The sequence below is a fragment of the Caretta caretta genome, chromosome 20 (assembly GCF_965140235.1).
Source record: "Caretta caretta isolate rCarCar2 chromosome 20, rCarCar1.hap1, whole genome shotgun sequence".
Classification (NCBI taxonomy): Eukaryota; Metazoa; Chordata; order Testudines; family Cheloniidae; genus Caretta; species Caretta caretta.
Genome location: NC_134225.1, coordinates 21,483,696 through 21,505,606, shown reverse-complemented (window position 1 = coordinate 21,505,606; position 21,911 = coordinate 21,483,696). Strand labels below are relative to the sequence as shown.

Genomic DNA, 21,911 nt, shown 5'->3' with positions numbered 1-21,911 from the left:
AACATACAGCATCAATTCCAGGAATGAAAACAGGCCCTAGTGCTTAAGAAGCAGCATGTGAATAGGTCAATGAACACACACACATCCTAACAGATGAATCCTGCCTGTGTCTGCAGGATCAAGGTCTACATTTTAAAATCACAACTTGGGATCCTGGCATTAACCGGAAGGGATTCAAATAGATTACCCCCATCTCCCCCTCTTTTTTTTTTTTCCCCGACAATGCCCCGTGCTATTGAAAAAACAAGCATAGCCTTGCATATCGCATTCAGGGGCTCATCTATGCTGGATTTTGGTTTTACATCAGCGTAACTATAGCGCCGTCAGCGTCAACTCCAAAAAAACAAAACAGGGAAAAGGTCGTATCAGTCTGAACAAAACCCGTTCACCCCAAAGCAGAAAGTTTTGTTTTGCAGCGTTTCTTACAGTATTCCTAAAATAAAATGGAAGGTCATTTCTAAACCAAATGTTACGATGAAACACTGAAATAGATGCATCCGATGAAGTGGGCTGTAGCTCCCGAAAGCTTATGCTCTAATAAATTGGTTAGTCTATAAGGTGCCACAAGTCCTCCTGTTCTTTTTACGGATACAGACTGACATAGCTGCGACTCTGAAACCTGAAATAGTTTGAAAATGTCAAAACAAAACGTTTCGGGGGAAGGGGTTGGCCAAAACAATTTGGAGAAACTGCCCCATTTTGGTGGCAAATCTGCCTTTTCCAGCCAAAAGAAATTTCAGCCAACAATCTCAAATTTCAAGTTAGCGTAACATGACACACCTTGGCTGGGGACTGAATCTCAGACTTGAGGTGATAAAAGCCAAAACTGCTACCGGGTGAGCTAAAAGATATGGCCTGTTAGAGGATTCAAACCTTCACATGCAGCCTGGCCACTCGAGGGAGACAAAGCAACAGGGAATTAGGTTGGCTCTGCCCAAAGTTCAAATGCCCATAGAGGTCACTTGTCAGTCGCTGCAGTAGGATTTTACACTACGTGGTTGGAAGGGGAAAGAAGAAAAGAATCCAGTGTAGACGCAATGTGAAAAGACATTACAGCCAGGAGCGTTGCTCTGTCGCTTGCTTTAAAAAAAAAGCCCCCATTCAGAGACACACACGTTACGACCCATCCTTATTCTCCACCCTTGTCACTGCAGCCTGTGGATGGATGAAAGAAATCAGTGGGACTTGAGCATGTAAGGTGAATAAGGTCAAAGGCCCATTTTGACTGAATTCAAGAGGAACATAAAGAGGTGCTTAAAGTTAAGCGCATGCTTACATGCTGTCTTGAACAGATGCTTTTTAGAAATCAGGGTCTTAAATTCGGATTTTTATTTTCCTGTAAAATCGTACAGCCCCACTTTGTACGAAGGCTCCATTCGTGAGCAGTTTGCACAGGGTTCATAAAGCTTGAATGCAAGGTTAATCAGTTCTCAGGGATGGTTATCAAATCCAATGGGAAGCTTAGACCCAGCTGCAACACATCCGACGCTCCTGTCTTTGATATGCTTGAGACATGATCCATCATTTATTACCCCTTTGCAAACCACCTATAAACAGAACCTGCATATAAAGCGTGATCAATTATTTATAGATCTATTTAACGAGAGGTCATTAAAAGCACGGATCCTGCACAACGTGAGGGGGAGGAAGGGGGGAATTTCCCCGGTTTGACTCACAGGGCTACCCAAGAAAACATCCACCTGCCCAGTAAGAACAGCGTGAGATTGAAACTGCCCACGCCACGACCCCTCTCTCATTACCCACACTGCATTAGGAACTGAGGATGATTTTGTTTTTTTAAAGAGACGGTGCAACGTTTTTCCCCCCCTGGCAAACCGAAAAAAAAAAAAAAACCCACATTAAAATCAAATCAAAGTGGGACGCTAAAAATAATCAACTTAAGAAATTAAAATAAAATAAATCAGTGAATGGAAAGGGCTAACGGGAGGAAGCGGTTTTTACTGGAGGCTCTCGGCCGAGGTCCCTGCATCCCCGTCGTGACTGCCTGTCTCAAAGCTCTGCTCCACTCCCATGATGTCCGGCTCCATCTTCCCAGTGTCGTTGATGAACGTGGTGTAGGTGTCACCTTCTGCCATCAGCAGCTTGAGCTTGGGGATCCAGCTCTTACGGACCACGCGCCGGGCATTCGTGCACATGTCGGCGGCGATGGCGTTCATCTCGCTCTCCTTGAAGTTGGGGGCGAAGTTCTGGCAGTAGACTGGGGAGCGGGGCCGAAAAAAAAGACACTTATTAGTCGGGCAGCCATGCTAGCACCCCCCGGCAAGTGTGCTGCAAGACCCCCCTCCCAGTGCCGGATCCACAGAGGACAGGAGACAGTTACAGCCCAGTTCGGGGGGCCCAGCGTAATGCCAGGATGGGGAAGCGAGGGGGCGTTAAGTAGAACAGGGCAAAACACTTCCCCCCACCCCAATGAAAAATGCAACTTCAGTAACACCAAAGCGTTTTGCAAATTCACGTTCGTTTCACCTAATTGCTCATTTAGGGCAAAAGCCTAAAAAAAAATTATACAAAAAAGAATTGATTTTTCGGTTTGAAAATGACTTTTCGTTTCAATGTTTCCTTCCAAGTTCAAAGAGCGTTTTAAAATGGTCAAACCAAAACATGCTGGTTTCAATGGAACAAAATGTTTCGTTCCACCCAAAACTCTTTTCTTCCCAATCTTTTCATTCGCCAACAATTTCTGAAATTTTTGTTTTCACTCCCACCAGAAACTAAAATTTTTGTTCCACCCAAACTATTCATGGTTTATTTTTACTTTTTGATTCGCCAAAATTTTGAAACCTCTCCCCCCCAGCTTTTCTGAATTGTCAACAAATGAAAAAAATCTGTTCTTTGTCCTTCTGTAATGTTAGGAACCAACTATCGCAAAGCAACCGACAATAAACAAAAATCCCGTTTTCCAGAGTGATTAAAATAGTCTAAAAAAGTGCCGAGATCAGCTCTGGGGTATAAATGGTGGGAATTATTATTATTTTAAAAAAACAAGAAGCTTTTTAGCTTGGGCCTACATTTTATGACTATCTCTCTGCAGCCTCTGGCCAGCAGGGGCATGATCTCAGTGATGGGAAATACCTGTCTCTGCCTTTAGATCCCCATTCTCTACCCTACACCCCTCCCCCCGCCCTGCCCTCCCCCCACACACACATAATGAGTGTAATTCTCCCCCTGTGCATCTGGGGTCCTCCTCTGTGCTGTTCTGCAAAGAAGAGTCTGGCCCTTTAACAGGGGGCGGGGCCAGGATTAGCCCACCCCTTCCCCAGATGGAGAGTACAAGGGTCATGTTATGGGGAGCATGTGACTCAGAACTAGGGTGACCAGACAGCAAGTGTGGACGGGGGGTGGGGGATAATAGACGCCTACAGAAGAGCGAGCCCTGAATATTGGGACTGTCCCTGTAAAATCGGGACATCTGGTCCACCCTACTCAGAACAGAGACTCCCACCCCCCGCCCTGCAATGTTCAGAACCAGAACCAGAGCTCCTGGAGGACTTGGCTGTGCCAGCTGGGTCTCTGGGCCTGCCCCCCGCTGGTCTCTGGACGCTCAGGCCAGGATCTCCGTAATGAGCCTGATGCAAAGGGCACGACGCTCAATGAGGAAGACGCAACGGGCTAGGCCCCAGAGCGTCACTGGGATGTGGGGCAGTACCATCTGCTGCGAGACAGGCTTTCGGACCCCGGCTCACCCCCCATGGGGCCCGGAGGATGCAGCCTTGTGGAGCCCCTGGGCCCAGCAGAATCACCCCCTGCCCCCTGCACTCACACTTCACGGCATGCAGCACCCTGCTGTCCAGCGGCTTCCGGCTGGGGTCGTTGGTGGACGAGCGGATGCCAGTACCACAGCTGTTTGCCAGAGTGTTCCTAGCCAGGGGAAAGGACAGAGAATTAGAACTAAAGACCCTCTCACCACTGCCCTGCTCTGACCCCCAGACCCCCATCCCCTACTCAAAGGTGGGCAAAGAACCCAGGAGTCTTCGCTCCCAGTGCCCCCTGCTCTATTCCTGCCAGTTCCTTACCACAGGCTGGGGGGAACCCAGTTCTGATTCCTGGCCCCTTGTGCTCTAACCACTAGGCTCCACTCCCTTCCCGGAGCTGGGGCTAGAATCCCGGCGTCCGGACTCCCAGTGCTGCGTCAGGCCTGGCAGGGCAGGGCAGGGCAGGGGACAGGAAGAGAGAGACGCAGGCCCACCCCCACGATACAGAAAGCCGAAATTCACCGATCAAAAAAGGACGCCAGAAGCCGCCTCAGAAGCACTTTGTGCCGCGTCCCCGCGCTGACATGGCAGTTCATCAGCTGTGCCCGGGTGATGTACACGTTCGTTCCTAGGCAGGGTGGGGGAAAAAAACCCATTATGACCCAGACATGTCCCTCTGACCCCTCACAAGGGGGCGCCACTAGGGAACAGCCTCGATTCCTGCCGAGCCTGCCCTTGGACCCAACAGAACGGAGCTGGAGCACGAGCCTCAATCCCCGACCTGGCAGTGACAGACAGCGGCTTCTGCGTGGCGAGGGAGGTCCTGGCGTCGGGGCAACACGGAACAGGGGATGGGGCTGTAACACTGCATACTCTAGGGCACGGGAGGTTAACGACGACGGTTGGGGCCCACTGCTGTGCCCAGCACCCCATGAACCTCCATTCAGGGTCCCCTGCCATGCCAGGTGCCCCACAGATACCCCCTGGCTGAGATCAGGGTCCCCTGCTGAGCTGGTCACCCCAAAGACCCCACCCCCAGCCGAGCTCAAGGTTCCCTGTTGTGTCAAGCACCACACAAACACCCCCCAGCCAAGATCGGGGTCCCCCCAACATTAGGGCCCTACCAAATTCACAGTCGATTTGGGTCACTTTCACGGCCACAGGATTTTTAAAACTGTAAATTTCATGGTTTCAGATACTTAAATCTGAAATTTCATGGGGTTGTAACCCTGGGCGTCCCAACTCAAAAGGAGGTCACGGGGACGGGGTCGCAAGACTATTGTAGGGAGGGTCGCCGTATTGCCACCCTCACTTCTGCGCATGGTGGGGGGCGGTGTCATAAATATACAGCTATGGGTAGCATAAAATCTACCTTTAAAATCTACCATAAAATCCTTTATCTGTAAAGGGTTAAGAAGCTCAGATAACCTGGCTGGCACCTGACCAAAAGGACCAATAAGGGGAGAAGATACTTTCAAATCTGTGGGGGAAGGTTTTTGTTTTATGTTTTTTCTTTGTGTTCTCTCTGGTGAGGAACCAGGGCAGGGAAAATACAACTACTAAAGCCATATCTGAACTAACATCTAAGATTACAAATTGTAAGTAATAGGAAGGAAATGCATTGGATTATCTTTTGTTTTAGCTTGTGAATTTTCCCTGTGCTAAGAGGGAGGTTTATCTCTGGTTTTTGTAACTTTGAAGTTTTGCCTAGAGGGGAATCCTCCGGGTTTTAAATCTTATTACCCTGTAAAATTACCTTCCATCCTGATTTTACAGAGGATATTTTTACTTTTTTTTTTTTCTTTATAATGAAGTTCTGTTTTTTAAGAATCTGATTGGTTTTTAGTGTCCTAAAAAGCCCAGGGGTCTGGTCTGTGCTCACCTTGTTCACCTATCTCGTTGGTAGATTATTCTCAAGCCTCCCCAGGAGAGGGAGTGAAGGCTTGGGGGAATATTTTGGGGAAACAGGAACTCCAGGCGGTCCTTTTCCTGAATCTCTGTCTAACTCCCTTGGTGGTGGCAGCAGTACCCATCCAAGGACGGGGAAGGATTTGTGCTTGGGAAAGTTTTTAACCTAGGCTGGTAGAAATAAGCTTAGGGGGTCTTTCATGTGGGTCCCCACATCTGTACCCCAGAGTTCAGAGTGGGGAGGGAACCCTGACGGGGTGGGGGGGTGTCCTCACTTTTGAGGGGGGGGGAGGGAAAGGCTGGCCTTACGGCCTATACCATGGTTGGGAGGGTGACGAGCCGAAGGCCCCTCTGACCTCCGAACGCTGGGACACTGGGCCCGGAGCCAGGGAAGGGCGGGGCTGGGGTCGCCCTGGCTGAGGTGCTCCTACCGTATGGCAGGCTCCAGCTGCTGGTCCTGGCCAGGCTGGTGAGGGACGGGATTTCCTCTTCCCCTGCAGGGGCCGCTCCCGGGGTCAGGTCAGATCCATCTCCAGGAAGCTCCGCGGCTTCTGGCAGGGAGCCCAGCTCTGCAGGCAGTGCCACCGCCCGCAGCAGCGCAGAAATAAGGTGTCGTGGCAGGGTATCGCCAGCTTCCACCACCCTCCTGCGCCGCCTTCAGAGCAGGGCGGCCGAAGTAAAGGTGGCAACATCGCAACCCCCTACAGTAGCCTTGTGACCCCCCCACAACCGCAGTTTGGGTTGAGACCCCCAGTTTGAGAAACACTGGCCTCCCCCGTGAAATCTGGTCTTCTGTGTACTTTTAGCCTGTACTATACAGATTTCACGGGGGAGACCAGATTTCACGGTGCAGTGAATTTTTTAGGGCCCTCTCCCCAGGCTGAGATTGGAGCCCTCTGTCATGCTGGCTGCTGCACAGAGAGCTCCCGCCCCTGACCGAGTCCCCATCAGTCCAGGCCCTGCACAGACCCAGGGTGGGATGGGAAACTGAGGTACAGGGTTGGGGGAACTTGCCTGAGGTCACCCAGTGGGGCAGTGGCAGAGTTGGGAACAGAACCCAGGTCTCGTGAGTGCCAGCCCATTGGGCCTCACTGCCTCTCCTGTCACTGGCTCCCGTCTGCCAACACGCAGGAACAGGTGCTCAGCTCCCGGTAAGGGAAGAACCCCACTGAGTTTGGATCAAGCCCTAAAACAGGGGCAGCACATTCACATGCTGCAATTTAATTAGCCCCCCGCCCCCAACCCCAGACTGGTCTCTGCCTCCTTCCCCCAGTTGGCCACCCCCCCCACACACACCTGTCACGAGCTCCAGCTTCTCCGCAGGGTCGCCCTCGTCGTACAGCTTGGGGTGACACCGGTTCCCGATCTGGTTGATGAGCTCGGCCGGCAGCGACGCCAGGTCCTGCCGCACCCGGATCCGGTTGCGAGACTCAGAGGCCACCTGGTCGGGCAGGGCTTCCACCTTCTCTGCGGCCGCTGCTGGTTGGGGCCCGGGGGAGTAGAGGGTGAACACACAGAACACAGCTCCTAGGCCTAAGCATTCAGTCTAGTGGGGTGGGAGGGGGCTAGGAGCCAGGACTCCTGGGTTCTTTACCTGGCTCCGGGAGGGCAGTGGAGTCTAGTGGTTAGAGCAGGGGGGACTGGGAGTCCGGACTCCTGGGTTCTACTTCCAGGTTTGCCGCCAACTCACTACAGCGACTAGGACCCGTGATTTTTTGTGTCAGTTTCCCTTTCCGGGAGGCGGGGACGATGGCCATTTTTAACCCCTGCACAGATGGGATCTGGAGCGCAAGGGGTTTGTCTCTCCAGCTGGAGAAGAGCGAATTCTCCCCTATTACAATGGGGACCACCGGCCCAGCTCCTCTCCCCGGCCATGGGTCCGTGTGAATTTATCCCCTGGCTAATCGCCCCCTTGCAGATGGGCTTCTCTAGCCGCCGAGTGGGGTGAGCCCCGAGAAAAACCCGCAGCCTCACCACTGAGCCCTGCTTTGATAGCAACCTGGGTGTGCCCGGCCTGCTGGGAACTGGGCTGAGACTCAGTGAAACTCACGACACAGAGGCTGAGCCTTTATCCAAGGAGAAGCCTGGAACAGCTGGAGAAACCCCAGAAAAACCATCATCTCCAGGCCTCACCCAGGTCATTGATTTAAGGTTTCTACGCCCAGATGTTACAGCTTGTCCTTGTCCTACCCCCGCCGCTGGGGTATTTCTCCTCACCACACTCCTAGGAGGCAGGGCAGGGATCCCCAGTGTACAGATGGGAAACTGAGGCACAGAGAGACCGAGCAACATGCGCACGGTCACACTGGGAACTTGTGGCGGAGCTGGGAATTGAACCCAGGTCTTCAGGGCATGAGGTATCGCCCTTACCACTGGGCCACCCTTCTTCTCAGTGGTTCTCTAAGCTCTTCCAGGCCAGACTCTCCAGCTAGTGTAGCTGGATTCACCGTGCAATGAAAACAAGTCCTTGTCCTCGCCTGCCCATAACCCTGACAGCGAACGTGCCACACCCAGCAGCAGAGCAGAAGCCCCGCCCCATCCCTCAGCCACTCCCCAAAGGGGTGGAGCAATAAAAGTCCCTCCTCTTCCCCCAGCCACTGCTGTAAGGAGAGAGCATTATAAGCTCCACCCCTTCCTCTCTCCCTGTGCCATGCCCCCAAGGGGGCAGAGCACTAGCTCTCCTCCCCTTTCCCAAGCCCCTCCCCAAGGGGTGGAGCATTAGGGCCCAAGCCCCTCCCCCAAGGGGTGGGGCATGAAAGGCCCCTCCCCACCCAGCCACTCTCACCTGTCTGCCCTACATTCATCATGCTGTACATCGTGTACATGTTGCAGATCTGCCGGTACTGCTCATCGGAGCCTTCCTCGGCCGCATCCTCCTCTTCGTCCTCCTCGTTGTGATAGGAGCTCGGGCTGTCGCTCGTGTAGGCGCTGGACGTGCCGGGGCTGGTCTGGTCGGACGTGCTGGGCCCGCTCACCACACTGGGCCCGCTGCCGCCCCCGCCCCCTGCTGCTGCTTGCGCCCCCTGCTGCTGCTGCCGGTTGCCTCCGAGGTCCTGCGTGGAGAACTTGGCCATTTTGCGGCTCCCGTTGTTGCCTCCTCCCCCGCCTCCGCCCTCCTTCTGGCCGTTGTCCCAGAGCCGCTTGACCACAAAAGTGCACTGGACGGAGTCCGACTCCTGCTGCTCTGTCTTGACGCGGGACACGAGGGGCAAGGGGGTGTTACAGGAGGGCCAGGTGGAGGTCTGGGCCACGGGGCTCTGGGGCTCGGAGGAAGGGGTCTCCTCGGCGTGCAGGCCCTGGGAGTCGCAGCTGGGGGAGCTGACCTTTAGGAAGAACTCAGTCCCTTTCTCCATGATCTCCTGGATCTGGAGGAAGCCGGCCGTGTACATCAGCAGGAACTGGTCTCCCACATTCATGCTCAGCCGGCCCGTGTAGCAGAAGCTGAGGATCTGCTGGAAGGACTGGGGCTGCACAGCCGCCGGCAGCTCCACCACCGCGCTCTTGCTGTTGTTGAAAAGGTCCCGGAAGTAGGAGCTGCTGGCCGCCAGGACGGCCCGGTGAGCCTTGAAGGCGTGGCCTTTCACCACCACCGAGACGTCGCAGTACAGCCCCTGAAGGCGCTGCTCGTTCAGGCACTCCAGGATGCTGTTGCCGAAGTTGGGGATCTCCATCTGCAGAGTCTGCGCCATAGTCGTCTCCTCCTGGCTTGGGGTGGGGGTGGGGAGGCGGTGGGGGGTCTGCTGGAGACAGAGAGGAGGGGAAAGACACGTGGGGGGGGGAGAGGAGGAGACGGATGGATGGATACGTGTGACCAGGGGTGGGCATGCACCACGATGGACGGACGGGTGGGTATGGATGCACGGGGACCACAATAAGATACATCAGATGCATGGTGATGGACAGATAGGTATGGATGATAGCAGGTGGAGACAGACAGGTGGGTGGGTAGGTATGACGACAGAGACAGACCGACGGGGTAGATGGATGCAGACATGGAGAGGGGAGAAGAGAAGACAAGAGGAAGGCAAACAGGGAGAGCAAGAGAGGAGTGAATGGGGGGAAGAGAACCAGAGGTGGAGAGACATGCGAAGACACAGGCAAGACATGGAAGCAGGGGTGGGGGGAATGATAAAAGGGAGCAGGGGGCGGGGATATAAAAAGGAAAGTGCGTTAGCTATTTGCCTGGCTGTGGCGGAGCGGCCCTATCCCATCAGCCAGGTTCACATTAAGATCTTTATGATGCCGCTGCGGGGGGCCCGCGTTGTACCTAAACCCCAGGGAATGACACCCGCAGTGGGGTCCAGCGGAAGGGGTTGAACCTGACACCTCTGGATCCCACAGCTGGAGTCCCTCCTGAGCTAAAAAAGAAACCCATTCGCTCAGAGGCTAATAAAACCCGATCCGTGTCCATAGGATACTTTCACAGACCCCCAAGGCCAGAAGCGACCATTGTGATCTGTAGAACCCAGGCCAGAGAACATCCCCGAAAGAATTCCTAAAGCAGAGCTTTTAGAAACAGACCCAGTCCTGGCTGGAAAATGATCAGCGACGGAGAAGCTGTCGGTACCTTGTTCCAGTGGTTACTCTCAGCATGAAAAATGCTCACCTTGTTTCCAGTCTGAATGTGTCCAGCTTCAACTTCCAGCCAGAGGATTGTGTTAGGCCTGCCTCCGCTGGACAGAAGAGCCCGTTACTCCCCAAGTAGATACTCAGACTGTGATCAAGTCACCCCTTAACCTTCTCTCTAATAAGCTAAATGGACTGAGCTCCTGGAGGCAGGTTTTCTAATCTTTTAGATCCTTCTCGTGACTCTTCTCTGACCCCTCTTCAATTTATCAACATCCTTCTTGAATTGTAGGCACCAGAACTGGGCACAGGATTCCAGCTGCGGTTGCCCCAGTGCCGAATGCAGAGGGAAAATCACCTCTCCCTACTCCACATTCCCGTTTATACATCCCCGGACCCCACTAGCTGTTTTGGCCCCAGCGTAATGCTGGGAGCTCCTGCTCAGCTGATTATCCACCACAACCAAATCATTTTCAGAGTCCCTACTTCCCAGGAGAGAGCCCCCCTGCCTGGAAGCACAGCCGACGCTCTTTGTTCCGAGCCGGATACATTTACAGTTAGCTGTAATAAAACATAGTGTTTGCTTGCGCCCAGTTTACCAAAGGATCCAGATCGCTCTGTGTCAGTGACCCATCATCTTCATTGTTTACCCGTCCCCCAATCGGTGACAACTGCAATACCTCACCTCTCCCAAACCGTAATGGTTTTATCTTCATAACCTGGCCGGGAGGTAGGGCGGTGCTATTCTCCCCATTGTACAGATGGGAAAACTGAGCCACAAAGAAGCCCAAGGTCACACAGGGAGTCTGTGGCAGAGCAGGGAACTGAACCCAGGTCTCCCAAGTCCCAGGCTGGTGTCCCACCCAGTAGAAATCCTGACACTTCCAGGGGAGCAAACCTCGGACCCCTGCATCTTAAAGCCTTTGCTACCTCTGCTAGAAGACTCAGCTCTGTCCTCCAAGGCTGGTCCAGGCTCATCAATCTCTAAGTGGCCCCGTCACCACTCCAAGGGGACAGAGCAGCACACCTCATGGGCGTGGTGTGCACGTCCAATCCCTCTTTGGCTCTTGCCAAGTTTTTGGCCTCCACGCCATCCTGTAGCAGCGAGTTCCACAGGGTAATGATATGTTGTAAGGACGAGTATTTCCTTTGATCCATTTTGTAATGGTTTCAAAGACACAGCGCGCCCATGTGTGCATGCAAGCTCCTAGCCACACGGCCATCTTTTCTCCACACGCTGGCTAACAAGGCAGGAAATCAGAGCCACGCTCAATTCCACGCTCCCATCCCGTCACTGAGACTTGCCACGCCTAGCAAATCGCTATGGAACGAAGCTGGGAGGAGGGTTAATTTATTTGTGATTAGCAGAGCAATTTGCTAGACTTTTTTTTTTTAGCTAACTGATTTTTTTTAAAAATCCCAAGAGAACAGGAGAGACTCCACCTGCCTCCGACTCACAGGGCGCCCACCCTGGGTCTGGGTTGGAGCCAGCACCCCCCAGAGAAGAAAGAGGCAGTGTCCCATTTCCTGGCCCCCTGAACCAACCGCTCCCCTAAGCTGGGCTGGATGAAAGCTGGCACCCCATAAAGGGGAAAGGGACTGAATCCCATTCCCTCCTGCCCCTGAGCCAGCCAGTCCCCTAACCGGGGCTGGATCAGAGAGGACCCCCCGCGGAAGGGAAAGGCCTCATACTCCTTTCCCTAACTGGCCCCCGTGCATTGTACGTCTTTTATGGGAGTGGGGGAGGAGAGATGCAGTGAGCAACACAGGTCTATCCCACACTATTTCGATATATTTCTATCCCACACTATTTCGATCTGTGGCAGACACTGAAACCAGGGGAAAAAAAACGTAAAGCGAGCGAGCGGGGAGTAAACACTGGCTGAACTAGCCACGCAGGGATGCAAAGCAGGAGCGGGGAAAGGTAACCAAGTGAACGGAGTATTGACTTATCCACCACGTGGTGTGCTTGTCTCCACAGACACTACTGCTGGGAGCCGGGGACGGGCATGTGCTGATCCGAGCGCCCCATCGGCATCTCCCCAACCCCCGGGCGGGGAGAAAACCAAGGCCCCCGTGGCTTTGTTGTCTCATCAGCCCCAAGCCCTGATAAGCCGGCCTTCTCTCCAGCCCTGCATTTAGCCATTTCAAGAAAGCCCAGCCACTGTGGGTACACCTAGTCTGTGTGGGGCATCCCACACCCAATTTCACATGGGGGGGTGGGGTGGGGGGGGCGGAAGGACGGCGAAGGTACAGGCAGGAGAAGGGATTTGCCTAAAGCTGCAGAGTGAATCAGTGGTGGAGCTGTAGAGAGAACCCAGGAGTCCTGGCTTCTAACTCCCCGCTCTACTCACTAGGCACCACTCCCCTCCTACAGCTGGGGATAGAATCCAGGAGTTCTAGCTTCTAGCCCCGACCTCCACTGCTCCAAACACTAGACACCACTGCCCCCTTAGAGCTAGGCACAGAACCCAGGAGTCCCTTGCCCCCACTGCTCCAAACCCTAGACACTACTCCTCTCTTAGAGCTAGGCACAGAACCCAGGAGTCCTGGCTTCCTGCCCCTCCTCCCCCATTCTAACAGAACAGAATCCTCCACTCCCTGCCATCCCAGCCTTGTTCCTTGGTAGCTGCCATGGAATTCCACCTCGTCGGCAGCACTTTGTAATAAATGCAAAACTACAATCCCGAGCTCTCGTCTAGCACGTCTCACAAACAGATCTCAAAGAAGGTCACTGTCATCCTTGTTTCACTGATGGAGAAACCGAGGCACAGAGTGGGGTGAGTGACTCGCCCAAGGGCCCCCAGCAGGCCAGTGGCAGAGCTAGGAATAGAACCCAGGCCTCCCGAGACCACTAGGCCGCACTGGGCTAGGCACTGTACAAACGCAGAACAAGATGACAGTCCCACTCTCAAGCAGCTCATGCCCAGTCATAAACTTATTCGTTCTCTGCCAGAATTCTGAATGCAAACCTTTCTGGGCAAAGGCATCATCATCACAAGAGCAAGGGCAAGTTTTTCCTCCGCCTTATTCTGCAGGCTACTTATAAGATTCCTTCTAAAAAAAGAGAAGCAAAAGGAAGGTCTTGTGGTGAAGATAACAGACCGGGACTCGGGGGGCCTGGGCTCTGGCATCGCTCGGCCTTGTCTACTTGGAAAAGTTGAACTGGTTTAACTCGCTTTTTTGTTTTTTCTTTAAAGACCCAGGGAACCCCTGCACGGATGATCTGATTTCAGTCGAGTTTAAATCTGTCTCTAACCGACTTGAACCAGCCCCAGAGAAGCCGCTTTTACACCAAAACCGGAGCGCCCCTTGGCAGCACTTTCACCCCAAGTGGCTTACGTTCACACCTTCGCTTCAAAACCAGCACAACTTTTCCATGCAGACAAGTCACTTCACATTTCTGGGACACAGTCCCCCCAGTGATAAACCCGAGGGACCGATCCTGCCTTTGTCCCTTTATTTATAGGGCAGCAGGGTTTAAGACCAGGAGGGACCATTAAATCCTCTAGTCCGACCTACTGTAGGCCCAAGATCTTCAGTTTCACCCATTTACCCCTGTGCTGAGCCCAGCAGCTGTCTTTGGCTACAGCAGAGGCACCAGGATGGATCTGGTGACTTCGCAAGATGTAGATTCCACCTCCTGGAGGTTTGTCCCAATGGTGAATCTCCCTGAGCCTTATTTCCAATCTAAATCCCTCTGGCTAGACTGAAAGCTCATTGGGGCAGGGCCAGTCCCTCACCCTCTGTGTGTGCAGCGCCTGGCATGATGGGGCCCAGCTTTCGGCTGGAGTGGGGTCTGTGCAGTGCCTGGCATGATGCAGCCCCCCATGCAAGACCCAGCATGAAGGGACCCCCCAATCTCAGACGGAGGATGGTCTACGCAGGGCCCGGATCCCTGCGGCGGGCGGGTATCTGTGCAGGTCCTGGCATGATGGAGCATCCAATCTCAGCTGGGGGTGGGGGTGGGGGGGGTCCTGTGCAGGGCCCGGCATGAGAGGGCCCCCAGTCTCAGTTGGAGGGGTGCACGACACAACCAGGCCCCAATTTCGCTCAGCACAAGCATCCTACAGAGACAAGGTGATCTTTAGGTGAAATCCTAGCCCAGGACAAGTTATCCTACAGCCCAAACTTTGCTAAGCAACACAGCAAAAGAATAAGACCACGGTCTTCTCAGCCCTGTTCCCCCGACCATCATCTTACCCAACGGCCAGCCCCTACCCATCAGAGCTGGCTGACCCTCTGCCCTGATCCCACATACACAGCTCCAACTCTGAGCCACACTGGCTCTTAGCTTTGGAGACCTCTGTGGATTCTGGCTCAGCCCAGCTCCCACCCATCCCACAGGTTGGCTGGTGCTGGATCAGCTGTCTCCAAGACTCTATGTAGCCCCAGCGCAAGACTAGCAACCTAACCTGCCTCTCTGTCTCAGGGACCCGCCTCTGGCGGGGAAGGGAATTTACTTGTTGTCCCTTCAATCCCACTGACTGCAGCAGCCAAGGAAGGAACAAGACTGAGACCTGACAACTCGTTCCACCTAAGGGGCCGCCTGCCAGATCGGGGTGGCTTTCCGCCTCCCCCAGTCCAGGGAAGATTAATACCTTCAGCCCAACTAGCCCCCCACGGTCCCAACCTCTCTCTCCACCCACTCCTGCATGCTCACCACCTGGTTCAGACACCTGATACCCCCAAATCGCAGGAGGAAGGGGTAGGGTAACCGTCAGATCAGAGGGAGCCTTTCACATCAAACTCAGGGACATTGACAGACAGGCTGGGGAAGCAGAGACAGTGGTTCCCTTGAGAAAAAACCCCCTGCACTCGCTATTGATTTGCATTAGAGCCCCTGACCCACATCCTTGACCCAAAGATCTTTTAGCCTCAATCCACTAAGCACAGACACGATGGCATGCTACCATCTCTGCCTCTCCTGGGAGGGAGAGAGATGCCACAGACTCTTTAGTGGGGGATCCCCTCTACCAACCCCACTCCAAGCGAGGGGAACCCCCTGGTGGGCAGAGCCCCAGGGCCCCAGATTCCTAGGGAAACTGAGGCACACAGTGATGCGGGAACAGACCCAAAGTCTTGCCCCAGGGCAGTGGACTCCCCCACAAGGCTGCCTCTGTGCCTTGGGTTTTGGAACCTGGGTGACATTGCGTTTTTAAAGTCACAGCAGCCCGGAAGGGTCACTCTTTTTGCCCGCGATCCACCAGAGAAACCGACTGCCTTGACCTATTTGCAAGCGACAGAGAGGAGGGCAGCAGATGAGCCGGCTTTCCCAGCAGCTGGCACGTATAAGAACGAGACACCAGCAGGTTAGAGCACTTAACAGAACCTCCGATCCTGCAGAAAAGGAAATCAGTTTAAAGGTGCAGTCCCACTGCATGTGCAGCAGGATCTAGCCGGGGCTCGGGACACCTGGGTTCTGTTCTCCACCAAAGACCTGGAGTAAGTCATCCTCTGGCCTCAGTTTCCCCTTCTACCACTTGTTAACTTAGACTGTAAGTCTGTTGGGACAGCGACTTGCTCTTATAATGTATCTGCAGCACCTGGTGCAACGGGCACCTGATCTCACCTGCGGCCTCTAGGTGCTACCCGCACACGCCTAATAAGGGTCGAATCCTGCATTACTGGAGTCCATGGTGCAGGCTCAAGGGATAAGGAGGGGCAGTCCCTGTCCCAAAGAGCCTCCTCACTCTCCTTTACTTTTGACATTTATCTCAGCAGGGCAGGGAGAAAGTTCTTTGTCAGTTTCATCTTCCCTGGTCTGAAATCAAGGAGGTTTGAGAGTCCTGTTTTGGTTTTTTTAGTTTAATTTTTAAAACCCATTTAAATCAAAAAGTTTTTCTACCCATAGGAAGTTCTGTAAAACCATTACAAACCCTGACTTCTGGGCCTGTTTATTGTAGACAGTGACAGACTCCGGAAGCCCTAGAGTGATGGTTAAGGGGTGACTTGATCACAGTCTTTAAGTACCTACCTGGGGAACAAAATACTGATCATAGAGGGCTCTTCAGTCTAGCAGACAAAGGTCTAGTAAGAGCTAGTGGCTGGAAGTTGAAGCTAGACAAATAAGACACAAATTTTTAAGAGGGACAACTTACTAAGGGCTACTGTGGATTTGCCATCACTGGCCATTTTTAAATCAAGTTTGGATGTTTTTCCAAGAAATCTGCTCTACTTGAAACCAGAATTAATTCAGGGAAATCCCACAGCCTGTGTATTATACAGGAGATCACACTAGCTGATCACAGTGCTCCCTTCTGGCTTTATAATCTATGAAGAAAATGTAACGATTCTACCTTTAATTTGACTCTCAATAATAAACACCTGATGCTTATTTCTTCCAAGGTTTCACAGTACTCTGCACATGATCATTAACCAGCCTCCACATGCAACCCACACTCCTTCACCCGAGGATGAGTCAGTATCATTATCCCCATTGTATTGATGGGGAAATTGAGGCACAGAAAGGCGAGGTGACTTGCCAGAGGTCACCCAGCCAATCAATGGCGGAGCTTGGAATCTAGAAGCGCTGGTTTCCAGCATCTCCAGCTCTCACTTCCAGACCACAATCTCTGCCAAAGACAGGAATAAGAACGGAGGAGTCCTGGCTTCTACCTTCCTACCCTAACCACTAGATTCCAGAGACTAGACCCTACTCTCCACCCACCTGGGAACAGAACCCAGGAGTCCTGATTTTCAGTCCTCCATCCTGACACCGATTTACAGGTAACCTCCATACTATGGAGCCACAAGGCGCACAACATGAGGGCATTGCCAACCTCACCTCCAGCTAATGAGAACAGTTGCCCCCAGTTTGAGATTCAGGAATTTTGGTGGGAGTCAGGACTCCTAGGTTCTATTCCCAACTCCGCCACTGACCTGCTGGGTGACCTCAGCCAAGTCCTTCCCCCACTCTGTGATTCAATTTCCCTTCCCACCTGTGGCTGTGCAGTGTCCAGTGAAGTGGGGTCCCTTGATCTCAGCTGTGGGGGACAGCGCCCGGCGCAGTGGGGGCCCACTGATCTCGGCTGGGGCCTTTAGGAGCTCTTGCAATACAAGTTACTATCATCCAGTGGGAGAAAATAGAACGGCTTTGCCTGATCTGCACCCCCTACAAGCCCTCTTGGTTTTTCTGGGGGCCCCAAGATACCAGATCGGGGCACATTGTGAAGCATGTTTCACACAGGCCACAAGAATAAGACCTGTCTCTAGCTTCCCTAGGCTGTTTTCAGACCTACCCACACAGCCACCCACTGCTGCATGTTTAATATCAAGTATCCAACTCCAGCTCTGTCAGAAGCATCAGAGGAATAAGCTGCCCGTCAGCTGGATCCCTCCCCACCCGATCCAGCACCTACTCCTGCCACTCTCACAGATCAGCCTCCTTCGCTGCCCGGGGACCCAGAAAGCCGCATGCCTGGCTCCTGCTGGGATCACAACCCCGACAGTTCTGTTCAGGCTTAAACTCAGCGCTCCCCAAGAAGGCACCGTAACTCATTGACCTCTGTCCTAGGATCTCAATCACCCTCCCATCCAGAGCCAGGAGCAGAGCCCAGGAATCATGGCTTCAAGTCCACTACACCCCACTCCTGGAGCTGGGAGGAACCCCATGCATCCCGACTCCCAGCCGCCTGCTCCGTTCACTAGACTCCACCCCACTTCAGCACTGGGACGAGAACCCAAGAGTCACAGTTCCCAGCACTGTGCTCTAACTATTAGACCACACTGCCTCCCCAGTGCTGTGACAGAGCCCCGAGTTGCTTAGGGATAGTGGCGTAGATTGGACGCTCCACTATACGGTCACAGAGGCAGCCCTCAGACCCAACTCCCGCACGAGGTCTCGACAAGGAGGCAACACTGAGATGCAGGGATCGGGCAGTGGACTGGGGATCTGGAGATCAGCATTCCATTCCCAGCTCTGCCACTGACTCTGGGCAACCCATTTCTCTGCTCTGTGCCTCAGTTTCCCCTCCCACACAATGTCTATTTAGATTGCAGGCTACTTGGGGCAGGGACTCTCTCACACCCTGTATCTGTGTAGCACCCAGTACTATCTATTATAGGTACTTATATGGCCTCCCATTACCAGTATCTGAGCACCTCACTACCCTTACTACATTTATTCTCACCCCTGTGAGGCAGGGCTGAGCTATTATTCCCATTTTACAAATGGGGAAACTGAGGCACAGAGCGAGTATGGGATTTGGAGATCTCTCATGGAGTATGCAGCAGAGGAGGGAATTGCATCCGTATCTCCCAAGTCCTAGGCAAGTGGCCTGACCTATAAGGGGCTGGAGTCTGTGTACCTCAGTGGTAGCCCATATACATAATCCAGCTTGCTACCACTCTGTTTCAACATAGTTGTAACTAACTGGATGCTGATCCTGCCAGGACCGTGGACTGAGCTACACAGAAAAGGTCCAGGGATGAGGTTCAAGCTTAAAAAACAGGATTTATGCACAAGACAGATACCACAACCTTTCCCCCCCAAATCCATAAAGAACTGCAACCCCCAAATTGCAACCCAATCAAAAACGTATTGAAAAAAATATACAATCTCCAAATAGAAACAGCAACCCAAACAAAACAACATATTAAAATATATGTGTAATCCAAGCCTGAACACTGCAACCTAAACAAATGGAATAAAAGTGAAATACAACCCAAACAAAACAATGCACTTATTATATATACACACACACAACCTGAAACTTGCAACCCAAAGAAACAGAAAAGGGGAACATGCAACACAACACGTGTGTTATTATACACACTCTCTACATAAACCAGAAACCTGTGACCCAAACACATAGCAAAGGAAAAAAAAATTAAATTAAATCAAATGCAACCCAAACCAGACAGCTTAACCTGCCCCCGCCCCCTTCAAAATGTAAATAAAGAAAAATGTAAACCATTTGCAACAGAAACAAATTGTAAAGCTTTTTCGGTGAAGTGAAGAAATCCTCGCTACACCCTCACCTCAACCCACTCTGGGGTTGTTCCAGTTTCACGAGCCACAGAGTTTATCCAGGAAAAACTTCCTGGCTTTTTGTTTGGTGGGATTTTTATTTATTTTTTACAGGGGGAGATCACCCCTTTATCCCTCCCTCCCCTTGGCCAAACACCACTAACTCCCAACATATGACAAGGAGAAGGGCAGTCTGCCGCCCACACACACACACCCACACACACACACACCCACCCTCCCGGCCTTGCTACCCCCAAATTCCCAAGTAGCTGAAGTTGACTTTAGGCTGGTGGCTTTCGGCCCTTCCCTTGCAGCTGAGTGGGCAAGAAGCAAGATAACGAAACAAAAGCCCATCTAGGCACAGGGGGCTGCTAGGATGGGAAGACCCCAACTACAGCTTGAAGACCCCATAAGAACTGCTGTAGCTCACGAAAGCTTATGCTCAAATAAATTGGTTAGTCTCTAAGGTGCCACAAGTACTCCTTTTCTTTTTGCAATAGAAGGGTTTCTCCACCCAGGAGCCTGATCCATTGGGGAGATTCATCCTTGCCCCCACCCCCTCACCTCTACCCAGAAGGGGGTGCATAGGGGGAGGCCTCACCAGAGTTTATTGTGGGGGGTGGTGATTCTCTTCCCATGGGGGGGGGGAAGGTCCCCTAACGTGGAGGAGATTGGGAGGGTCTAGGAGGAGAGTGGGGGGCAGCTAGAGAACTCCCCAGGGGGCAGAAAGTTTCCTGAAGGCACTGTGGGGTGAGCAGGGAAGCCTCTGGGGGAGAGGCGGGACCTGGAGAAAGGCCTAGCACCCCTCCAGACCACCCAGGGGAAGGGGTGAGTCAGATGGGGGGACTGCAGCAGAGGGAGGCATAGCCAGTCCCCTCAGCATCAGGGAACTGAGATAAGGGACTGCAGCAGAGGGGGAGCAGAGCAGGTCCCCCCAGGATCAGGGGGTTACAGTGGAAGAGTCAGATGGGGGGAGTGCAGCAGAAGGGAGGCGGATCAGAGGATGCAGGGGGGTCAGGTGGGGGCTGAAGCAGAGGGGGGCTGAGCAGTTTCCCCCAGGATCAGGGACTCTGGGGTGGGTCAGGTGGGGGCTGCAGCGGGAGGGAAGCAGCTCCCCCCAGAATCAGGGGGTGCAGTGGGGGTCAGGCTGGGGGGTAGAGCAGGTCCCCCAGGATCAGGGGGTGCAGTGAGGGGTGCAGCAGAGGGGGTCAGAGCAGCTCCCCCCAGAATCAGGGGGTGCAGTGGGGGTCAGGCTGGGGGGCAGAGCAGGTCCCCCCAGGATCCGGGGCGGCAGTGGGGGGTGCAACAGAGGGGGGCGGAGCGGGTCCCCCCGGGATCCGGGGGGGCAGTGGGGGGTGCAGCAGAGGGGGGCGGAGCGGGTCCCCCCGGGATCCGGGGGGGCAGTGGGGGGTGCAGCTGAGGGGGGCGGAGCGGGTCCCCCCGGGATCCGGGGGGGCAGTGGGGGGTGCAGCTGAGGGGGGCGGAGCGGGTCCCCCCGGGATCCGGGGGGGCAGTGGGGGGTGCAGCTGAGGGGGGCGGAGCGGGTCCCCCCGGGATCCGGGGGGGCAGTGGGGGGTGCAGCTGAGGGGGGCGGAGCGGGTCCCCCCGGGATCCGGGGGGGCAGTGGGGGGTGCAGCTGAGGGGGCGGAGCGGGTCCCCCCGGGATCCGGGGGGGCAGTGGGGGGTGCAGCAGAGGGGGGCGGAGCGGGTCCCCCCGGGATCCGGGGGGGCAGTGGGGGGTGCAGCTGAGGGGGGCGGAGCGGGTCCCCCCGGGATCCGGGGGGGCAGTGGGGGGTGCAGCTGAGGGGGGCGGAGCGGGTCCCCCCGGGATCCGGGGCGGCAGTGGGGGGTGCAACAGAGGGGGGCGGAGCGGGTCCCCCCGGGATCCGGGGGGGCAGTGGGGGGTGCAGCAGAGGGGGGCGGAGCGGGTCCCCCCGGGATCCGGGGGGGCAGTGGGGGGTGCAGCTGAGGGGGGCGGAGCGGGTCCCCCCGGGATCCGGGGGGGCAGTGGGGGGTGCAGCTGAGGGGGGCGGAGCGGGTCCCCCCGGGATCCGGGGGGGCAGTGGGGGGTGCAGCTGAGGGGGGCGGAGCGGGTCCCCCCGGGATCCGGGGGGGCAGTGGGGGGTGCAGCTGAGGGGGGCGGAGCGGGTCCCCCCGGGATCCGGGGGCGCGGGGGGCCCCGCCCCGGGCGCGGGCCGGCTCCCACCTGTGCACAGGGGCGGTCTCCGCGCAGGGCTCAGCTCGCCCTGGCCTCGCGGCAGCAGCAGCCATTCATTGCCAGCCAGGCCGGCTCAGCCGAGGGCCGAGCGCTCCGATGCGGCAGCGGCCGCCGCCAGCCGGGCCTCCCCTTGCATCAGGCGCACACACGCCCAGGCGCGGCTAGCTGAGCCCTGAGCTGGCTGCTCCCTGCTGGGCCCAGGGGCGGCCCAGGGGAGCAGGGCCCCTTCCCCCATCTCCTGGGGGTCAGGAAAATGCCTCTGGGTGAACTTGCCAGCCAGGCTTTGGGCTTATCCTTGAGGAGGGGGGTGCAGAGAGGGAGAGAGATGGGGTGCATGGGAGTAGATAGATAAGAATAATAGAATCATATGAATCTATTGCATATACACACAGAATAGTAGAATCACAGAATTATTCTATGTGGCACCTTAGAGACTAACCAATTTATTTGAGCATAAGCTTTCGTGAGCTACAGCTCACTTCATCGGATGCATTCAGTGGACTGCACTGAATGCATCCGATGAAGTGGGTCCACT

At 54.6% G+C, this 21,911-nt stretch overlaps 1 protein-coding gene across 3 annotated transcripts; it reads right to left on the bottom strand.

Annotated features, from left to right (window-relative positions):
- Window positions 1–1,939: 1,939 nt before the first annotated feature.
- Window positions 1,940–21,490, bottom strand: NACC1 (nucleus accumbens associated 1). Of its 3 annotated transcripts, none has more exons than XM_075121692.1 (6): window positions 21,365–21,490; window positions 8,407–9,361; window positions 6,918–7,097; window positions 4,236–4,341; window positions 3,782–3,879; window positions 1,940–2,218 (listed from the first exon to the last, which is right to left on the bottom strand). In XM_075121692.1, exons 2-6 carry the CDS (start codon window positions 9,308–9,310, stop codon window positions 1,959–1,961), a joined length of 1,548 nt encoding a protein of 515 aa, XP_074977793.1. In that variant the 5' UTR covers window positions 9,311–9,361; window positions 21,365–21,490; the 3' UTR covers window positions 1,940–1,958. The 3 variants fall into 3 exon arrangements, with proteins under 3 accessions (XP_074977793.1, XP_048688207.1, XP_048688208.1); XM_048832250.2 differs by having other exon boundaries at window positions 6,918–7,100; window positions 21,365–21,488; XM_048832251.2 differs by having other exon boundaries at window positions 6,918–7,100; window positions 8,407–9,358; window positions 21,365–21,488.
- Between the last annotated feature and the right edge of the window lie 421 nt (window positions 21,491–21,911).

Coding starts and splice junctions, on each gene's coding strand:
- NACC1 (XM_048832250.2), bottom strand. CDS start 9,310: ATGGCGCAGACTCTGCAGATGGAGATCCCCAACTTCGGCAACAGCATC. Junction 7,101..8,406: donor GATGAATGTAGGGCAGACAG/GTGAGAGTGGCT, acceptor GGCCCCAACCAG/CAGCGGCCGCAGAGAAGGTG. Junction 3,880..4,235: donor CTGGCGTCCTTTTTTGATCG/GTGAATTTCGGC, acceptor TCCCCTGGCTAG/GAACACTCTGGCAAACAGCT.